The following is a 20563-nucleotide window of genomic DNA, read 5'->3' as shown; positions in this document are numbered from 1 at the left end:
AGAGCATAGACAATTTCGTGACACATGGTAGATGGCTTAATAAGTATTTGTTGAAAAAACAAATGAATGAAAGAGATTTTAAGGCTATTTATTTACTGAGCATGCTGTTCATAGAGTAGAAAAAAGGCTGGGATAAGGAGAGAAAGGGGTAAAGTGTCCTAAATCTAAAGTTATTGGAAGGAGCCAAATTAGGCAGTGCAGTAGGTCCTGATAATGTCCACAGTCTTCATCCTAAGCACAATGGGAGTATAAGTATGACTTCAGGTAGAGGATGAAATGATCGCATTTTCATTTTTTAAAGATAGTTCTTGCTGCCCAATGTAGTTGGCTACCAGGAGACCTGCGATATACTAAGAACTGTACTGCATCATGGGAAACCAGATAGTAAGAGCCTCTGCCCTCAAGGGACATATGATGTAGTTAGGAAGTGAGATAATAAATAATCACAAGGGTGATTGGGTGATTATTTACTTAAAGAGTAAAGTTGATGCTATGGAAGGCCAATATTGAGATTTTACATAGGTCAAGAAAAGCCTTCCCTCTTAGAGGAGTGATTTTTGTTTTCTTTTTCATGCAGACTAGAAAGCTGCTATTAACACAAACACGTGTGCCTTTGAGGTACCCATGTTTTCTGCTTGGGTGGTGACAGACATGGCCCATCCTCTTGGCCTTCTGGCACCTGAAGGCATTCCAGTTTGGGAATAAGTAGGTACAAGAGGGATGACCTCACTCAAGATACCAAGGACATTGAAAGAAATACTCCAAGAGACTGCCATTCCAAGCATACATACTCGCAGGAATGGCCAGGTTTATGAACAGGGATTACCATGCTCCCCAGGCAAAATAGCCTTGGAAAAGAAAGTCAGAAACTCTGAGTTTAGAGAAACAGAGTTTACTACCTACTGGGGCGCCTGGGTGGCTCAGTCGGTTAAGCATCCGACTTCAGCTCAGCTCTTGATCTCATGGTTTGTGGGTTCAAGCCCTGCATCAGGCTCTGTGCTGACAGCTCAGAGCCTGGGGCCTACTTCAGATTCTGTGTCTCCCTCTCTCTTCGCCCCTCCCTCACTCTTGCTCTCTCAAAGATAAATAAACACTTAAAAGAAAAATAATTTACTACCTACTAACTCAAAATGTGAATTTTCATTGGGATATGAATCTATGTCTAATAGCTGGATTTTAATTATTTTTTATGGAATGCCTTAAAATTTGTTTACTAAGAAATACTATTCCACTTTGACTTGTACCCAAGTATTATGTCATAGTGCGTCTTCATATTTAAAGTACCTAGTACTGCACTGGTAAAACAAATGATACACAGTAAATGGTTCTTTGATTTAAATATGATATGATTTTGTTTCTGCTTTATTCTTTAGCCGTTATGGAACGCCTGAAGAGCTGAAAGAACTGGTTGACACAGCTCACTCAATGGGTATTACAGTCCTCTTAGATGTGGTGCATAGCCATGCTTCAAAAAATTCAGAAGATGGATTGAATATGTTTGATGGAACAGATTCCTGTTATTTTCATTCTGGACCTAGAGGGAATCATGATCTTTGGGACAGTCGATTGTTTATCTACTCCAGGTAGGTACATGTAATATGGAAATGTTTTTACTGAAAAAATATTTCAAGGAATATTGCTAAATTCATTGTGTGTGTAGTCTTTCACTGGTATACAACTTGTTAAGCTGATTTTTAAAAATTATGTAAGGAATGTTTACCATACATATAGACTTTCCTTGTTTTGAATAGCCCATGTATTTGTGGTAAGCTTCATTAAATTTCAGTTTTACCAATCTTAGGCCACTTAAAATATATTGGTTCTATGGTCACTTAAAATGATTTATATGAATACTTCTTTAATATCTAAAATAATACTTTATGAAGTTGAATTAACTGTAGCAAGTCTCCTTTTAGTAGAAATATATATTGTATAAAATAAGCAATTTTTTTAAATGTTACTTCATATTTTGCTATCTTAATAATATTGCCATATTCCTGATCACAGCTAAATTAACATAACTTTAATAACAAGTAACATTTATTAGTATGTAATATATCAGGTATGATGCCAAGTGTTTTAGCTATATTAGCTACATATTTTATTTTCCTTATTCTGTGTAACAACTCTACTTACACCTGGTAAGTTCTATTGTTAGCATCATGTTACATAAAGGTAAGCTAAAGTTTATTGTTGAAACAGTTAAGATTAAACACATCTCTGACTTCTTTTACCGTTTAAACAGAAGGGTGTTTTAGGTGATTAAATCTAGATAGCTTCATAGGGCAAAATATTTTAAAATATCAAAAATACTCTGTATCCATTATTGATTGTAAGTGAAAATATAATGAAAATATGCTGTCAGGAATATAAAAAGTAGCAGAGTATCAACATATAACTAACTTTTTATAATAAATATTTTTGAAAGAATTTAAGGAATTTTCTTTTGTATGCTGCATTATACATAAACATACATGTATCTGGATGTTTATGTATCTGGATGTATCTTGCTGTAGCAAGTACTTTGACAAAATGAAGGTTTCTAATTTTTCAACATAAATTAGATGACTTTCATATGGAGGAAATTGTTTTGCTTTGCTCTTTCCTGAATGTTATACATTGTTTTATATTTCGTAACTGTACAGGAATCACTCATGCCAGATGAAGGAGCATAACATATTAGAAAAGACACAAGAGGTAGAAGCGGGTGGCAGGGTTCCAGGCCTAGTTTTGGTCTGGAACAAATCGATTAATCATTCTGGTTCTCAGGTTTTTCATTATAAGAGGAAGCAGAGTTTGGGGACTAATACAATTCCCTTTGTAAAGGTATTTTGTATCTGTGTCACCTTTTTGAACATTGCTTTTCATACTATGGATGTATAACAAGTAAAAAGGACTGAACCCATGCTAATTCTGTGATATAACTCCACTATTGAGAAAATCTTGTAAAAATAGTTTGTGGGCAAGAGATACAATTAATTGTACTCTCTGGTTCATATCTGGATGAATGAGTTGACTCTGTACTATAGAACAGTGCCTTATGAAAGAAATGCATTAAATAGTTAAATTTTTGTGTTATGACACAATTCTGTAGAACTATGTCTTTAAAGAAAAACTTTAGATGGATTTTTCAAATGTTACAAAAACGATTATTTATTTTATTAAAATATTTATTATAGTGTATTTTTCTGTACCTGGAGCTCCCATGGTCCATTAAAAGCCATCCAGTTTTCTAAAGAAAAGAGATTATACATAACTTTTTTTAAGAAACATTTCTATTATAGAAATTAAGACATATTTAACATTTTATTTAATACTTGTTTTATTATGGAACTATTAACTTTCTCAGGTGCTTGCTCTTGGTAAATAATATATAGCATGATTCTGGCTTATAATTTTTAATATGACTAATTCTTTTGGCTACATTATGTCGTAGAGGCTTAGTACTTTGTAAATATAGTTCCATGTAAAATGCATTTTATTATTCTATATGTTGTTCTGTTTGACAATACTGTACCTACATTTTCCAATTTAAGAACTAGTATTTTCTATATAGGTTAATATTATCGGTTATGACATCATTATACAATATAGATAAAACCCTACAAAGCCAATTTAAACAAGTTAAATCACCAAATTTAAACAAATAATTTTTTAATACTTAGATTGCTCAATGTACAAAATAGTAAAGATTCTAGGGCTCTTTGAATTATTTTCTCACTACTGTATACAATTGATTAAAAACTTTATTGACAAAATTTATATTAGCTTGATGAAACTTATCAGGATTTTCTTGCTTCTATTCTGATTAGTTACAACATATGCAGTGTGACAGTAACATTGCTTTGCTGCAATGCTAAAGCCTTTTTTTTTTAATTTTTTTTTTAACGTTTATTTATTTTTGAGACAGAAAGAGACAGAGCATGAATGGGGGAGGGGCAGAGAGAGAGGGAGACACAGAATCGGAAGCAGGCTCCAGGCTCTGAGCCATCAGCCCAGAGCCTGATGCGGGGCTCGAACTCAGGAGCCGCGAGATCGTGACCTGAGCCGAAGTCGGACGCTCAACCAACTGAGCCACCCAGGCGCCCCTAAAGCCTTTTTTATAATCAGCATTTATGTTTTAATTTTTATCCTGCTCTTTTGGTTATTTATTGCTGCTTAACCAGCTCAAAGTTTAGTGACTTCAGATAATAGCAGTTGTTGGGGCGCTTGGATGGCTCAGCCAGTAGAGCATGAGACTCTTGATTTCCAGGTCATGAGCTCGAGCCCCATGTTGGGTGTAGAGATGGTTCCAGACCAGCAATTTGGATATAGATCAAGAGGAATGCTCTTCCTTTCTGCATGTCCGGTCGATTGGAGTGGTTTAATTCAAAGGTGGAACATCCACTTTGTTTAAGGATGGTTCATTCACATGACTGACAGTTGGTGCTGGCTCTCAGCTAGGAGCTCAGTCATGGCTGTGGGCCAAAGGGCTTCAGTGCCTCTTGTAGCCCACTGCACAAGCTACTTGGACTTTCTTACAATAGTGAATTCCCAAATGACATTCAGGCTGCCATTTCTTATGGTCTGGATCTAGAAGCTGACACAGCATCATTTCTGCTCTAAACTATATAGATTGAATAGTTATAGATTCAAGGGACAGAAGCATTAAAGAATTTTAGTTCTGTGTTTTAAAATACCCATCTATAACAAGTTTTGACAGCATACAATGAACATACCACTTGACAAATTCAAAAATATATTGAAATATTTGTCTATGTGGAAATATTATTTTTCAGCTGTATTTCTGTGGTAGAGAGTTTTGTCTGAAATAGGCAAATTTTTTTTTAAAGTTTTTTAATGTTTATTCATTTTTGAGAGACAGAATGTGAGGCGGGGGAGGGCAGGGAGAGGGAGACACAGAATCTGAAGCAGGCTCCAGGCTCTGAGCTGTCAGCACAGAGCCTGATGTGGGGCTCGAACTCAGGAACTGCAAGGTCATGACCTGAGCTGAAGTCAGATCCTTAACTGACTGAGCCACCCAGGTGCCCCTGAAACAGAAATTTTTTTTTAAAAATATGTACCTTTCATTATGAAAGTAATAATGTCATTGTTGACAATTAGAAAATATAAAAAGACCCACGTTTTCCAAAATAAAAAAAATATTATTCTTAATAAGTATAAATAACATTCTTTGTACACGAGTGCATTTAATGACTATAAACTCATTAAACATATGTATACACACATGGAAACCTATTACTCTCCCCATGGAATAGCTACTCTGCCTGTTATTTTGGGTTGATTCCTTACCCAGATAAAATCAGAAGCTACATATTTTAAAATACAAGTTCTTTTCTCCTGCTTACCTCTGATTTGTTGATTAATATTACACTCCATGGAAAAGCATATATAAATATGGTACATGGCTTGTGTAAGGCCTAAGCCTCTTTTTTGAAAACTTGTAATAATTTTGAAATAATTATATTTACTCTTTGAAAAAAATTAATCTTATATAGAATCAGCTTCTGTAAAGATGTTGCTGATGCTTATTCATCCTATCTATATGTCATAACCTGTCACCGTTTATACTCTCTGATTCAAGTGCCATCATCAAAGTTATCAGAATTAAATCTCTCACTCCGAGTAATACCAGAGATCTGTCTGTGCTGTTTCATTACCTGCTATGAATAAATTTCCAATCAAGAGCTGCCCATGTTTTAATTTTCTGTCTACTTGGCTGAACTGCCTTCTAGCCCTGCTAAATTACTAATGACAGTTCATAACAGAGGTTGGGATGTCCTTACTTTAGTTGGTAAAGAGAACTTTCTGACAATTCTGTCATCCATAAGTTTCTGAAGTTTCTAGAGTTACGAAATAATGGATACAATTTAGAGGTCTAAGTTTTAAATTGTTTTGCTTATTCCTCTGGCACTGTGTAAATGCCCTTGATAAAATTACAAGATAACTGCAGATTTGTTGAGCTTAAACAATTGTGCCTTAACTATCACTAAAGCTTCAAATGAGTACCTTTTCTTTGTTGAGTATTTCTCTCAGAGATAAGGTATTGAATCTCAAGGGAGATAACATAGTAGAGCTAATGTTCTTTTTTTCTCTGAAATTTACATTTGGGCACAAAGGTATTGTAATCATATTCCTTCAGCATGGGTTCATGATGAAACAACTATTAGGTAGAAAGATATTCTACTATTATCTTGAGTTACTAGAGTTCCTTTTAGGAACAAAAGTAAATCCGGTTTGCTTTTTAGCGTCATAAACACATGGAATGAAATACTCCTTAGTATAGACACTATAATAATTGTGTTTTTAATTGTGGTAGTCCTTTCCATAAGTTAAAATGTGGAAGGAAATTCATGGGGGGGGCCTTTCTTGTTTAGAGTGGATATCTGTATCTTAAGTGGTCTATGGTATCTTATATGGTTTTTCTTTTTTTAGTTTGTGAATATAGTAAATTCCATTTATTAAATTTTGAATGTTAAGCTAGTCTTGCATTCCTGAGATAAACCCTCGTGAACATAGTTGCTCATATTCTAGATAAAATTTTAGTATATTTATATATGATATTTTACCATGACCAAATCAGTTGTTAATGATGAATCTTAAGGATTATTGTACATTGATGTATTAGCTAACGAGTATATGGTATGGTATATCTTGATTTGCAAGACTTTTAAAAGCTAAGTATCCAGGACATGATTAGAAACTTGTAATATTATTACTTTAAAGAGAACTTAAAAAGCATGTACTTCTTTGTGGTTTCTTAAAAGAAAAAAAAAAAAAATCAAAAAGTCATGTGTCATGGGGTGAAATAATTTCTCTTTTTATGGTAGTAAAAATGGCCACAATAACAAAAAATAGCATAGAAAAGTTAATGTGTGCAACTAACAGTTTGGTATTATCTGGAAAATTTAAAGATTCATATGTCCTAGGATGCATTGCAAAATATATACACTTGGGAAACTCCTGAGTATATGCTAATCAGAAGTTTGGGAAAAAATAGACCAAAAAGTCATTCCCTTCAGGGTATGGATAATATTTTAAAAATTAATTTGAAATAATGGTTTTTAAAGAAATTTCTGTGGATTTGGGGAAAATATCAAGAAAAAATTTCCATCATTGTGATTTTATTGCCACAATTTCATTCATAAAAGTTCTTTGCAGGAGTGCCTGGGTAGATCAGTTGGTTGAGCATCTGACCCTTGATTTTTGGCAGGGGTCATGATCCCAGGGTCATGGATTGAGGCCCTCATGGGGCTCTGTGCTGAGAGTGAAGCCTGCTTGAGATTCATTCTTTCTCTCTCTCCTTCTCTCTCTCAGTCTCTCTCTCTCCCTCTCTCTCAGCTCACTCGCTCTCTCTCTCCCTCCACCCCTTGTCCCTGCTTGTGCGCTCTCTCTAAAATAAAAATAAATAAATAAATATTTTTAAAAAGTCCTTTTCATACACATAAATCTTGGAAGTAGTTTTTGGTGAACTTTTAAAAGGGTTTCAGTTTTAGTATTTTGCAAGCCCATTGGTTGTAAATATATAAATATAAATAAATATAAATATAGATATAAAATGTAAATATAAATATAAATGAATCCTCTTGTGGTTACCTAACTTCGGGGAAAGTGGAAATATACAAGTCAAATTTTAGCAAAGATGATAGATGATGGAGGGAGTGGAAAAAAAAAAACTTTTATAATTTAATAATCCCAGCCATTGATTATCTCATTTATATCTATGTATTTTAGTGAGCTGTTACAGCCAGGAGAAGCATTAAAATCACATATCAAGGTGACTTTTAACTTTAACCAGACCCTTGATTATTTTATCTTTATTTTATAATTAGTTTCTTTGTGTGTATGAGTTAACAGTGCACTTAACGTGTTACTAAAGTGTCACAAAAAAAGCAATTAATAACTAATACATACATATGGAAATACATAAATGGAGGGATGTATACATATATGGAGGGATGTTGACAAGTTTTCACTGATAGGGCACACAATCAAAAAGTTTACTGATCCCTTAATTAGATCAGTTTTTAGGTAAATTAAGGTTAACATCACAATTTTTTAAAAAAATAATCTAGAGGCGCCTGGGTGGCACAGTCGGTTAAGCGTCCAACTTCAGCCAGGTCACGGTCTCGTGGTCCGTGAGTTCGAGCCCCACGTCAGGCTCTGGGCTGATGGCTCAGAGCCTGGAGCCTGTTTCTGATTCTGTGTCTCCCTCTCTCTCTGCCCCTCCCCCGTTCATGCTCTGTCTCTCTCTGTCCCCAAAAAAAAAAAAAAAAAAAAAAAAAGTTGAAAAAAAATAATCTATTTTTAGGTTAACATCATAGACTTTTTTTAAATTAACTTTTTTCCTGAATAGTTCATTTATTCTATTGACTATTTAACAAACATGAAATATCTACCAAGCATCATGCCTTTACAGACGTGATATTTTCAATATATTTAAATGTAGCACAAACCCTAAAATAAAATGTGTGTTTTTAATTTCTTTGGATCGGTTTCCAAACATTTATATATTTTTTTAACTGAGGTAATACATCATCATTTTAGACAGACAAATATCTGTCCTATTTGCTTTATAAATTTTCAAAAAGCAAACAAATGATTTGTATGAAGCAAATGATAGATGATTAAAAGACAGTTTTGAACATTGATATAGCAAACAGCTAACTGTGGCTAAGACAATCAACAACAAACAAATAATACTCTATTCTTCATTAAGAACATTAAAATCTCACAGTAAGATTGTTGTTAATAGCTTCAGTGAATGCTGGATATGCCATAAAAAGTCTTAACTGTTTTCTTCTTTCATAGTACATTTTCTTTTCCCTTTAGTATTTCTTTGTTGTATAAGCCAGAACCTTATTTCAGCTTGATTAAGGAAAATGGTTAAATCTACTATTTCAAAGAAAGTAGAGTGAGATTCAAAATTCAGACAGACTAATTCTCTATTTTAAAAGAGATTAAGAAAGTTGCTATATCAATCTAATCTGTCTGGATTTCAGTGTGAATAGTAGAAATGTAGCTTCTCTCACAGGGTTTATGAGATTATTCAGCCTAGCAGAAAGGTTTCTGTCAATGCAGAGCACAGCACAGGGGTGAGGATTTACAGTCTTTGTATGAACTTTGTTCCAGGTATTATCTGCCCCGTTTATTCCCCACAAGTCTAAAATTTAGGTACATAGGGATATTGTGAAAATACCTTGAGTATTTAGGTCTTACTCACCAGTACCATTCACTTTTTCAAGTCCAAACTCACTTTAAAAGTAGGACAGTTCTACTTGGTAATTTGCCTTAAATTTGAAAACGTTGTGCTCTAAAAGCTGCTTCTTTAGCCTAAGACAATGGTCCATGATAGTGAAAAAGGTCTAAAAGTCCCTATTCAATGATTATTCATTCATTTAAATATGGAAATTTCATGGAGTCTATAATAATAATATCTGGTTTTGTTAATGACCTTTATAAACAAGCAGGTAAAAGGTGACAAAAAATCTATTTCCTGTCTGTGTGTAACAAAACAACTTGTTTAAATATGTCTATTTCCTAGGGAATGGACTAGCAGTTTTGAAGTTATAAAGCAGTATTTCATGGTTTCCTAGATGAATGATTTCCTTAACATTAAGCTGCAGATAAATAATCCATGTTACACTGAGCCAATTATTTTCAGAAAATATAGGTATCTCATAATTTTGGAAGGACACATTTGTAAGTATTACAAAGATTATTCACCTTTGAGAGGTTTCCCCCTACTCATTTAGATTACCAATCAGGCCTATTTTTCTCTAACTCCTGAATTTCCACTCCACATTTTGTGATGGTGAGATATCCCTGTTTGGTTGTACCTCAGGTCTTCAGTCTGTCTTTTTTTTTTTTTCTTTCATTGTTAGTAAGAGAAGCCCTCAGCCTCAGGATTGATTTCATTGTCTGCTTCCAGGCTAATAATACGCCTCCCAAAGATTAGACCTTTGCCTGTGTAGCCTTTCAAAATTCTGTCTGCTGAAAGCATCAGTAAAACTCAGGGGCAGTTAGAGTTAACATTTTCTCTCAGTGCTTCAGGAAACAAAACAGCATGATAGCTAACTGTTCTAAAACTTGAGATCTCTTCCTAGTACTGTGTTAGGGATAGCAAACGGGCCCAACTGGATGTCCAGGTGTATTCACCTGGTCTTTGTTGTCTGATGATAATCATGATGATTACAGTGGTGGCCATTGTTAAGGAACATTCAATTTGGAGGCAGTTGGTACTTTACATATATTATTGAACTTCCTTCTGTGACTACTTGATATAAAATGACTCCTCCAAGAGCACCTGAGTGACTCAGTCCATTAAGTATCCCTAGATTTTGGCTCAGGTCAGGATCTCACAGTTTGTGAGTTCCAGCCCCATGTCAGGCTCTGCCATTGACAGAATGGAGCCTGCTTGGGATTCTCTCTCACCTCTCTCTCTGCCCCTCTGCTTGTGCAGTCTCTCTCTCTCTCACTCTTTCTCTCTCTCTCTCTCTCAAAATAAATAAATAAACATTAAAAAATAATTAAGTAAAATGACTCCTCTCGTCCCCCACCATTCCTTCTCTCCTTTTCTTGTCTAATTTTTGTCCATTGTACTTATACCCACTCTGTGACATTCTAAATATTGTTTTTAATTTTTTAATTAAATACTGGTTTTTATTTTAATTTTTAAAATTAAAATTTAATTTTAATTAATATTTTTAATTTTATTAATAATTTTAAAATTAGTTTTAGTTTTCATGTTATATGTATTGTTTATATATTAAATATGGACATAAAGTTAATAACTCCTTTTTATAGAATGTATTTTATTTACAGTAAAGCAATCTCATGCTTTCTCTGTCTTAAAAGCTTTTCACTAACAAATTTGTTTTCCATGAAAATGACACTGTACCATATTGATTCGGTGGGGTTGCCTTTCTTTCAAACTGAATTCAATGGAGGAGCCTACAAAAGATTATACACACATACAATCATATAGATGTATACACACATACATAAATATAGTTATATGTATGTATACATATACATATAAATGTATGTACATATAGATGTATGTACATCTATATGTATACATATACATATAGATGTATACATACATATATATAGTTATATGTGTATATTATATAATATATGATATATAGTTACATACATATATAATATATAATATTGTTTATACATATAATTAAATAGATAAGATCTGGTATAATATGAAGGAGATGGTTTTGGAATTAGGTGACTTGGATCTTGAACTGAGTAGGTTAGCACTTGAATCTGTTTCATGTATAAAGAACTCATAATGATATGATTTATGTGCCACAGGGCAGATGTTCAAACTATTTTAAACAGTAATTGAAAATGTGTGGTAACCTAGAATATAGACTGTTAAGGAAAGCTTGGAGACGTACTTTCCAAGTTTTAGTAAAGAAGGAAAGCAGGGCTCAGCTCACAAATCAGGCAGGTAACTGAGGGAGCCAGGCCAGGTGGTGCTGTTGGCAACCTGGAGCAAACAGGCTGTGTCTAAGGGGACCACCACCCAGGGCTCCTGCCAGTTTCCACATGAGAATGTAACCTGTGGCACCACATCGTCCAGTTCTTTAAGTCAGCATTCCACACTTTATTTGAAATCTCTCCATTTTTAAATGTCTACAATTGCTGGAAGAGGTAAGCAAGAGAATGTAACCACTGATTGACTTCCAAGCTGTACTCAGGCAATTAGAGGCTCCTCAGCCCCTCATCTGTCCTTGGAATGTCCACTCTGCCTACCATTTCCACAATAGGAGCTGTTCCAAGGACAAAGCCTTGAGAGAACAAGGTGTTGTTGAGACTATCTTGACAGTATATGTACCTGAAGCCAGTTAAGGCCTCTATACAAAATTTTCAGATTCTGGTGGGCAGGTATGGGAATCTATTCATCTTGCAGCTGCCCAAAACAAGCTTCATATGTAAATTCCCTTGCTTATTAAAACTGCCACCTACCAATCTGAAGTGTCTTTGTCTTGCCTCTTACATGATCTCTCCCCACCCTTCCTGTATTCTGGTTTCAGATCATACCTAGAAAGCTCCTGAAGTTGCAAACTAACAGCAATTAATATAAAATTTTGAAATTACCAGACCAAAGGAACACACATTTGAGATGGCTATAATCTCTGGGCCACCAGGGCTATCTCTGTACCCTAAAATATGCCTTGGGCTGTGACAATATCAGATTCTACCAAACTTCTAATATTAAGTAGTAAATTAGGTAGTGAATCAAATATGATAAGGGCAATGATACTTTTATAGATTAAACACAACATTGTAACTCTTTTTTTTATTAACAGTGAGAATTTCATAAATTTAAACTGATTGTATGATATTATCACTCAGCAAAATTGCATTAATATCTCCTTGATTTTGGTAGCAGACAAATCAACAAAATAAATAAGTGCCTTTTAAGATTGGCTCAATAAAACAATGTACATTTATTGAAGAAATCTACATAGTTAAAATGCAGTAACCTTTGTTTAAGACGATGCATCTTAGTTGTGATTTCTTAAAAAAAAAAAAAAAAGTAAATGTAGTTATTGACCTTTGGAGGCAATACAGAGAATGGGTAGTGGTCTTGACTGTAGTTACAAGCCTAGACTCAAATACTAGTTGTACCACTGATTAGCATGTAAATACAGCCAGATTAATGAATCTTTCTAAATTTGATATCCCTCTCTATAAAATAAGATTCTTTTTTTTTTTTAATTTTTTTTTAACGTTTATTTTTTTTGAGACAGAGAGAGACAGAGCATGAACGGGGGAGGGGCAGAGAGAGAGGGAGACACAGAATGTGAAACAGGCTCCAGGCTCTGAGCTGTCAGCACAGAGCCCGACGCGGAGCTTGACCTCATGAACCGCAAGATCATGACCTGAGCAAGATCATGACCTGAGCCGAAGTCGGACGCTTAACCGACTGAGCCCCCCAGGCGCCCCAATAAAATAAGATTCTAAATGTACCTGACTCCTGTGATTGTGAAGGTTTAGTGACACATTTATCCCCACGTCTGACTTACAGTCGGGATAATTGCATTGTCACCATTATTACCATATAATTGTCATAATTTTCTTGTGGGCAGATTAGCCAGCCAGCCTCATCCTCTGAAACAGAATCAGAGGCATGAAGACAAGGAACAGCATTTTGTTTTCATCAGCCAAAGGACGTGCCGTAATCTCTGTGGGTCTGTTCGTTTGTTCGTGTGGTTTCACACTGTTTTTTAAAAGCACATTAAGCTGTTTTTTGTTTTGTTTTGTTTTTAGTAGAAGCACAGAATTAGGAACATTTGTGGAAATGACCAATGATGGTCAACATCTAACGGTGTTGAGAAGTCACAGCCAAGAGCAATGTTAGAGGGAGAGAAAACCCATCAAGGTCAGAAACCAGAAGTGAAACCACGGCAGTGTAAGGCCACGTAGGTGCAGCAGCAAACAGTTCCACACTCCAGTTGTGTCTCTGGGCATCATTAGACTGCAGTGTAGAATAATCATAATGAACGTGAGTCATTAAAAAAACTGTCATGTTCGAAAATTTTCTTTTAAGATGCCAGGAAGAAGGAAAATGCAATTTCAAAGTATTTCCATTAAAATTGTTAAAATTTTAAAAGTTGTTGTAAGGATTAAATTAAAGTTATCTGTCAACAATTTTTTTTTAATGAGGATTACTGTAAAAACTTCATTTGTGTGTATTGCTTTTTTCCCTTCCAATGTGGGATAAGCAAAACATCTGTCTACTTACTATTATTTTTAAATTTTCTGGTGAAAAAGACATTTTATGAAACAGCTATTGAATTAACTTTGTTTTTAAAGATGTTTTAATTTTTTTTTAATGTTTATTCATTTTTGAGAGAGAGAGACAGACAGAGCATGAGCAGGGGAGGGGCAGAGAGAAAGAGGGAGACACAGAACTCGAAGCAGGCTCCAGGCTCTGAGCTGACTTAAATGACTGAGCCACCCAGGTGCCCCTGAATTAACTTTTAAATCAGGGGCCATGTTTATATTTCTTAGGACACTACTATATGGTGGGTATTCTGATTTTTAGTCTCAGAGTGTTCATTGTAAATCAGATTGTTTATTCTTTTCCAGTAATGGAGTTTTTTAGTATAATGGCTAGGCTGTTTTTGGTAATAGTATCTAGATTAATTCAGGCAGGAAGGGCCACAGTCCTTTTTTTCTTTCTGTTTTAACTGGCCATTGATGTTGTGACAATGGTTATAAGTAGGGAGATCATACCTTTATGCTTGTTGTTTGGTGCCCTGTATGGAATAGCATTTACCCCTGATCTTTTTTCTTTCTGAAAAGTGTTATTATTATTTTTTTAATGTTATTTATTTTTGAGGCATAGAGTGAGCAGGGGAGGGGGAGAGAGAGAGAGAGAGAGAGAGAGAGAGAGAGAGAATCCCAAGGAGTCTCTGAGCTGTCAGCCCAGAGCCTAACAAGTGCTTGAACCCACGAACCATGAGATCATGACCTGAGCCGAAATCAAGAGTCAGGTGCTTAAAACAGACTAAGCCAGCCAGGCACTCTGACAAAGTGTTATTATTCAGAGTCTCCTTATAATAAGCTAGCATGGGCTTTGCTTGACCTACAGTTTGTCCTTCTTGCTTCTGCCATGAGCTCATCTCCCAACTTGTGCGGTTACATTTGAAAGGCTATCAGAAATAGTCTATCTCTCCATCTTTTCCCAGACCTTTCCAGAAGTAAGGTATCTCACATCTCCTGTACAAGAAGAGAATTTAGGGAGCTTAGTGATGAAATGAAGTGGATAAACGTAGCAAACACTTTCAGGCCATAGGGGTGGTGAGAGAAGCATTGAGGGCCGCTCGCTGTCTCTGCTGTCAGGCTGCGGGCTGGCAGGGTCAGTGGGAAAAATGGGAAATGAGAGGCAAGGTGTACATTAAATAATCATGCAAAACAGAAACCAACAATCCTACTGAGGAGCATATAGAATAATACTGTCCAAAAGAAATATAATGTAAACCACGTACTTAATTTTAAATATTCTAGTGTCCACATCCATCTCTAAAGTGGTGATTAAAGGGACCTACCTCATGATGCTGCTGGAAGATTTTAAATGTGAAAAATATGTAAAATTCTTAGCATAGTTCCTGAATATAGTAAGAATCAGTTTTGTTTCTTAAAACTTCCATGGTTTATTCCACATCCAGACTAAATTGTTGAGCTCAGATTTATGTGTCATACAAACTCTGAATGCGTATCCATTTAACAATTACAACTCCTATTTATATTATGTCCAAATTATTTTTCAAATCAAGATCGTCTTTTCTACTCCCTGCACTGAGTTAAATGCTTTTATTTGATTATCTACCTTCACTCCTTGCTCTCTTACCTGCAAATATATGTTTTATTTATGTCAGTTATTGAATTATGTTGTTGTAATTGAGCTTTTCTCCTGTATACCAAGCATGAATGTAAGCTTCAGCAAGGCAAAGACAATGTTTGCCTTGTTTCTCTCTAGAACAATGCTTGACTCATTTAGACACAAATTTATTGAATGGATAAATAAATGAATGAATGTATTTATGCTTTCTAGTGTTCCCAAATGACAATATAGATCTCATCCATCTTATAACCCTATTGTTTAGCACACTCTCTCAGAACGTACCAGAGCAGACTGTCAAATGTTTGTCCAGCTGAGCAACAATGAAACCCATTATCTCTACAGAGTAATACTTTAGGTCCTTTTATTCCCAGTAATAGCAAATAGTCTTTCAGTTAATTCATGAAGTAACAATAGCATCAAGGTTTCTCACTGGTTCTTTGTTCCAGTATAACTGTGGGAAATGATCCACTGAGGAAGAAAGTTCAGCAGGATATCAATGTGTGTCACGTGAAGAGTGTTCAGTGCTCAAATAAATTTGGAAAACCTTGAACTAAATCAAGTTCAACACATTTCTTTATAGTTAAAATTCTTGGGATGTTTAATTAGCTAATGTGCATTTTGAACCTCCTAGTAAGGGCTATACAATAATACTTTATTTCTCACATTTCTTTGACCTTGAAGTACTTCAGTGCACTTTGATGAGAATTAAAAAAATTAAAAAAATCTTAACATGGCTTAAGAGGTTTTTGAAGGACCTGTATCTGCTCTCATCTTAACATATTCTTTCTATTGCTCATTAATCTCTTACCACTCTGGTGCTTTTCCTGCCTCGGGGCCTCTGCACATGCTTCTCTCTCTGCTTCGAGTATTTCCCTTGTATGGCTATCTCCTATGTGTTTTCCAATCCACAGTGTAAAAGCCCCTTCTTTACCAGTGTAAATTCCCCTGGAATGCTTATTTGTGGCTTCTTCTTTTTATCTGTCATTTATTTATGATAATCTGTGGCTAAAATTTGTGATACTCACATTCTATATTTTAAAACAGTTAAAAATTACCTATTTTTTCCTTTGATCTCATAGTTAGGAAATATACCATTGTATCAGTTGGGCATGTGAAAATTCCATATTATAAACATTGTTAATGGTGTCTATATTTTTGTAAAGAATATCCTACTTGAAATTTGTATCCTTGAAATAAAGTGAAAATTTTCACTAATCCTTTAACCAATAAAGGTATAGTGACAGTAACATATGGTAGTTAGGGGAGGGAATTAGGGTAGATTTGCTTTGTCATTCAAGCTCTTCTGTGTCTAGGCTATGTGCAGCTCCTTCCCAAGGGGTGCTCATCATTTTTAATTATGTACTTACTTCACTGAAACCTTTATATTTCCATCTCTTCTTTACCACTCCCAAAACCCTATCAACATGTCATATCCTTTATTTATAATGTATGTTTTGAAGAAATGAAACTTCTTTATTATTATTTCCTCAAGCAGAAAATAATAGCACAACCTGCTTCAGGATTTACACTTATTTAAGAAAATACTATGTATTAGTCTTCCTGCAACAACGCATCAAAAGTTTGTCTAGCTGCCTTTCTTCTCCTTATTTTCATTGTATTTCTCCCCCCCCATATAGATCTCAGCTGTACATTTAGCAATTTCCACTTTATGATATTTAAAAGAAGAGAGCCAAAAAAAGTGAAGACTTTTATTGTTTATTTATGCTTGTCAATTTCTCAAAAGAGCCAAAGGAAAATTATCTCTATGTTCTTTTTAAAAGCCTTAATATATGTTCTGTCAGTGAGCCCAACATGGGCTCAAACCCACAAACAGTGGGATCATGACCTGAGCTGAAACCGAGTCAGATGCCCAACCGACTGAGCCACCCAAGCACCCCTAAACTTAAGTAATTTAGAGATGCCAGGAACAAACCTGAGGGAGGTTTTTCTGCAGGATGCATTAACATCCTGGAGAAAGTTGAAAGGTGATTCTTGTATGTGCTTATAAATTGTATTACTACATAGATATTAACTAGCTCACATGAATATGCTGTAGGTTGTTTTCCTGTGTTTTCTCATCATTTACATACGTGTGTGTTTGTAGACACATCTAAAATCTGAAAGTTTATACAGATTAATCATAGATTAGTTAACATTTTGGTTTCTTTCACTTCACTACAGCTCATAATCTCCACACCCCTAAGATTGACAGAAAATAGGATAGAATATAAATTTCTAGGCTGTTCAAGTGGATTTGTTTTAAAGCAAAGGGAATTTTGTTTTAAAAATAGATATGAAATGCTTTCTCTGTATTAGAAATGTCTGTTAAATGTGTTAAGAGAACATAAGTGTGTTCAATATGTATATGACATATGTATATAAAGTGAACTTCTCAGTGTCTTAGCTTTTTAAAATGAGTAAATAAGTATTAGGAGCCGGAGGCTTTCTGGACACTTGTTGATGATTAAGTAATTTGTTGTTGAGAATCACTTATCAGAAATATTTTTGGCATATTGAAATGCTGATTTAACTAAGTTATTTATTTAGCAAAAGATGTATTGAGTACTTACACAATGAGTACATTGTGTACCCAACATGTCTAAACCCTGGGAATGAGGCAGTAAAAACAAAACAAAACAAAAAACAGTAGGACACCAGTCCTCAGAACCCTGCCTGTGGGGAAGGGACCATATAAAGGAAATTTCCAGATAGTGGCGGGTTCCATGAAGAAAACTAAAGCTAGCTGGTTCAGTATTGTGTTGCATGGCAGCTGTCTTTTAGTGTGGTCAAGGTAATCATTTCTAAAGAGGTGATATTTAAACAGAGACCTGAATGGAAGGGTACAATATAAAATTCAGTATAAAATCCAGTGTGAACCATGAGGAGAAAAGCAATTGTGAAGTCCCTGTGTGGGGGGATGAACAGGCTTGGTGTCTTCAAGAGAAGGCAAGAGAGATGTAGGATGGTAAGCAAGAGAGAATTTTAGGAAACTCCAGAGAGTTTGGTGGCAGTTTTCAGATCCTGGAGCCTTATAAGACCTTATAAGGATTTTGGATTTTCTTCTATTTTAGTCAATTCATTCTCTGTTTGATGGGAAGCTGCTAAAAGATTTGGATCATGGGAATGGTGTGACAACATTGAAAAGGTAATTCTGCCCACTCTAGGATAAAGTAGATGGTGGAGAGGTGTGGGGCAGGTGTGTAGTTGGTGGGCTGGCAGTTTAAAACTAGAAGTTGCCTGCTAATGGAAGTTATTTCAAGTTATGAGTTTGTATCAGGGCACTCAAAGAGTGAGGATGAGGAGAGCCATGGTCTGCCCCTGAGCTCTGAGTTACTCTCACAGACAGAGGTCAGGAAGACAAACAGAAGGCAGCTAAGAAGACAGGGAAGGATCCGCAGGTGAACTAGGAGGTAGAGTCCACCAATGCCAACTGCATCTGCAGGGCCCAGGACCACAGATTTGGACTGATGGTCGTTTATTTGGAGTAAAAAGAGTTTTGGTGGAATGGTTGGGCTAGAACTCCGATTCAGTCACGCTACTGGGTATTTACCCAAATATTACAAAAACACTAATTTGAAGGGCTACATTTAGCACTCCTGTGTTTATCGCAGCATTATTTATAACAGCCAAATTATGGAAGTAGCCTAAATGTCCATCAGTGAGGAAAAAAGATGTGGTGTGTGTATAAAAAATGGAATATTATTCAGCCATAGAAAAGAAAGAAATCTAGCCATTTGCAACAACATGGATGGATCTAGAGAGTATTATGCTAAGTGAAATAAGTCAGAGAAAGACAATTACCGTATGATTTCACTCATATGTGGAATTTAAGATACAAAGCAGATTAACATATGGGGAAAAACAGAGAGAAACCAAGAAACAGACTCTTATGTATAGAGAACAGAGGGTTACCAGAAGGGAAGTGAGTAGGGAGATGTGTGAAATAGGTGATGAGGAGGAAAAGTACACTTATCTCAATGAGCACTGAGTAATATATAGAAGTGTTGAATCATACTATACACCTGAAACTAATATAAGGTACCCTGGGATTAAAATTAAAAAAATAAATAAATAAAGTTCTGATTCAGATGGGTTAAGAAGAGAATGGCAAGTGAGAAAATCAAGGCAGCAAGTATAGATAAATTTGATGAGGAGTTATTCTTTAACGGGGAGCTCAAAGGGAGGGTTAACATCAGAAAATTTATTTTAAGGTAAGAATATTTCAGCCAATGAAATTGAACTGATAGAGAAGGAGAAATTGCTAAGTCAGCAGAGAATGGGTAACTACAGGTGCAAACCACTTCAGAAGGGAAGAAAAGATGGGATTTGGTGTACCAGTGGAAGGTTGCTCTTGGAAAAGTTCAGGGACAATTCACTGATGGAATAGGAGGCAGAGTCTTTGGGTTTTAACCAGTGAGGGGGGTAGATTTGATCAGGGTTTGATGATGTCTTCTAATTGCTTCTATTTTTCCAATTAAATATAAAAAGCTGGACAAGCCACTGAACGTGAAAAGTTAAGGGAGAGGTAGTAGAAATTCCAGGTGAGAAGAGGTGTAGAATTGTCATGTGAGAGAGTGGGGGAGTTGTTTCATTAAGGAAATATGATGAGATTCCTGAGTAATTCTGAGGACCCACCCAGGTTTGAGCTAAGCAAAAAAGTTAAATTTGATCAGGGCTAGGGTTCTGCTAGACTCGGGGCCTTCTCTTAAATCCCTCTGAGGGCTGTTTTAAAGTTGGGAGAAGCACAGTCTCCTAGGATTCCCTCAATAGATTTTCGAGTGACATTTGCCTTCTCCATTTCCCTTAAATTTTCGTAGAGTTCATTTTTCCAGTTAATAACAGAGTCATAGTTTTTTCAGGTAAGATCTATTAAGTAATCAGTCACAGCAGGGGGTATAATTAACTATACGTTAAGTAAGCTTGAGAGACAAGTGATTTGAATATACTCAATTCATCATCAAGTACATTCTTTATAGTTTTACTGGAGTGATCTTTCTCAAATGCAGATTTGGTGTGTGACTCACAAAGGTAAATCATTGTGTGGTAAGCCATAGCCATCTAAACAGATGGATGCTAATAGCTCTGGTGAAAATGGAGATCTACAGTCGCTTGTAGAATCTCTCACACTTGAGGCTGCCTCCTCCTTATAGATTATGTCATAGCTGGATACTTGATCATATAGGATAGAAA

At 35.4% G+C, this 20563-nt stretch overlaps 1 protein-coding gene across 3 annotated transcripts in view; it reads left to right on the top strand.

Moving 5' to 3' along the window:
* Window positions 1-20563, top strand: part of GBE1 (1,4-alpha-glucan branching enzyme 1) — a 277101-nt gene that overhangs the window by 130608 nt on the left and 125930 nt on the right. For all 3 annotated transcript variants that reach the window (XM_053220694.1, XM_053220693.1, XM_053220695.1), the window contains exon 7: window positions 1374-1583. In XM_053220694.1, coding sequence (XP_053076669.1) covers window positions 1374-1583 — 210 coding nt within the window. The remainder of the gene's footprint in view (window positions 1-1373; window positions 1584-20563) is intronic.

Source organism: Acinonyx jubatus, chromosome C2 (genome assembly GCF_027475565.1).
Source record: "Acinonyx jubatus isolate Ajub_Pintada_27869175 chromosome C2, VMU_Ajub_asm_v1.0, whole genome shotgun sequence".
Taxonomy (NCBI): domain Eukaryota; kingdom Metazoa; phylum Chordata; class Mammalia; order Carnivora; family Felidae; genus Acinonyx; species Acinonyx jubatus.
Note: the sequence above shows the minus strand (reverse complement) of the source record. Positions and strands in the feature narration are given on the sequence as shown.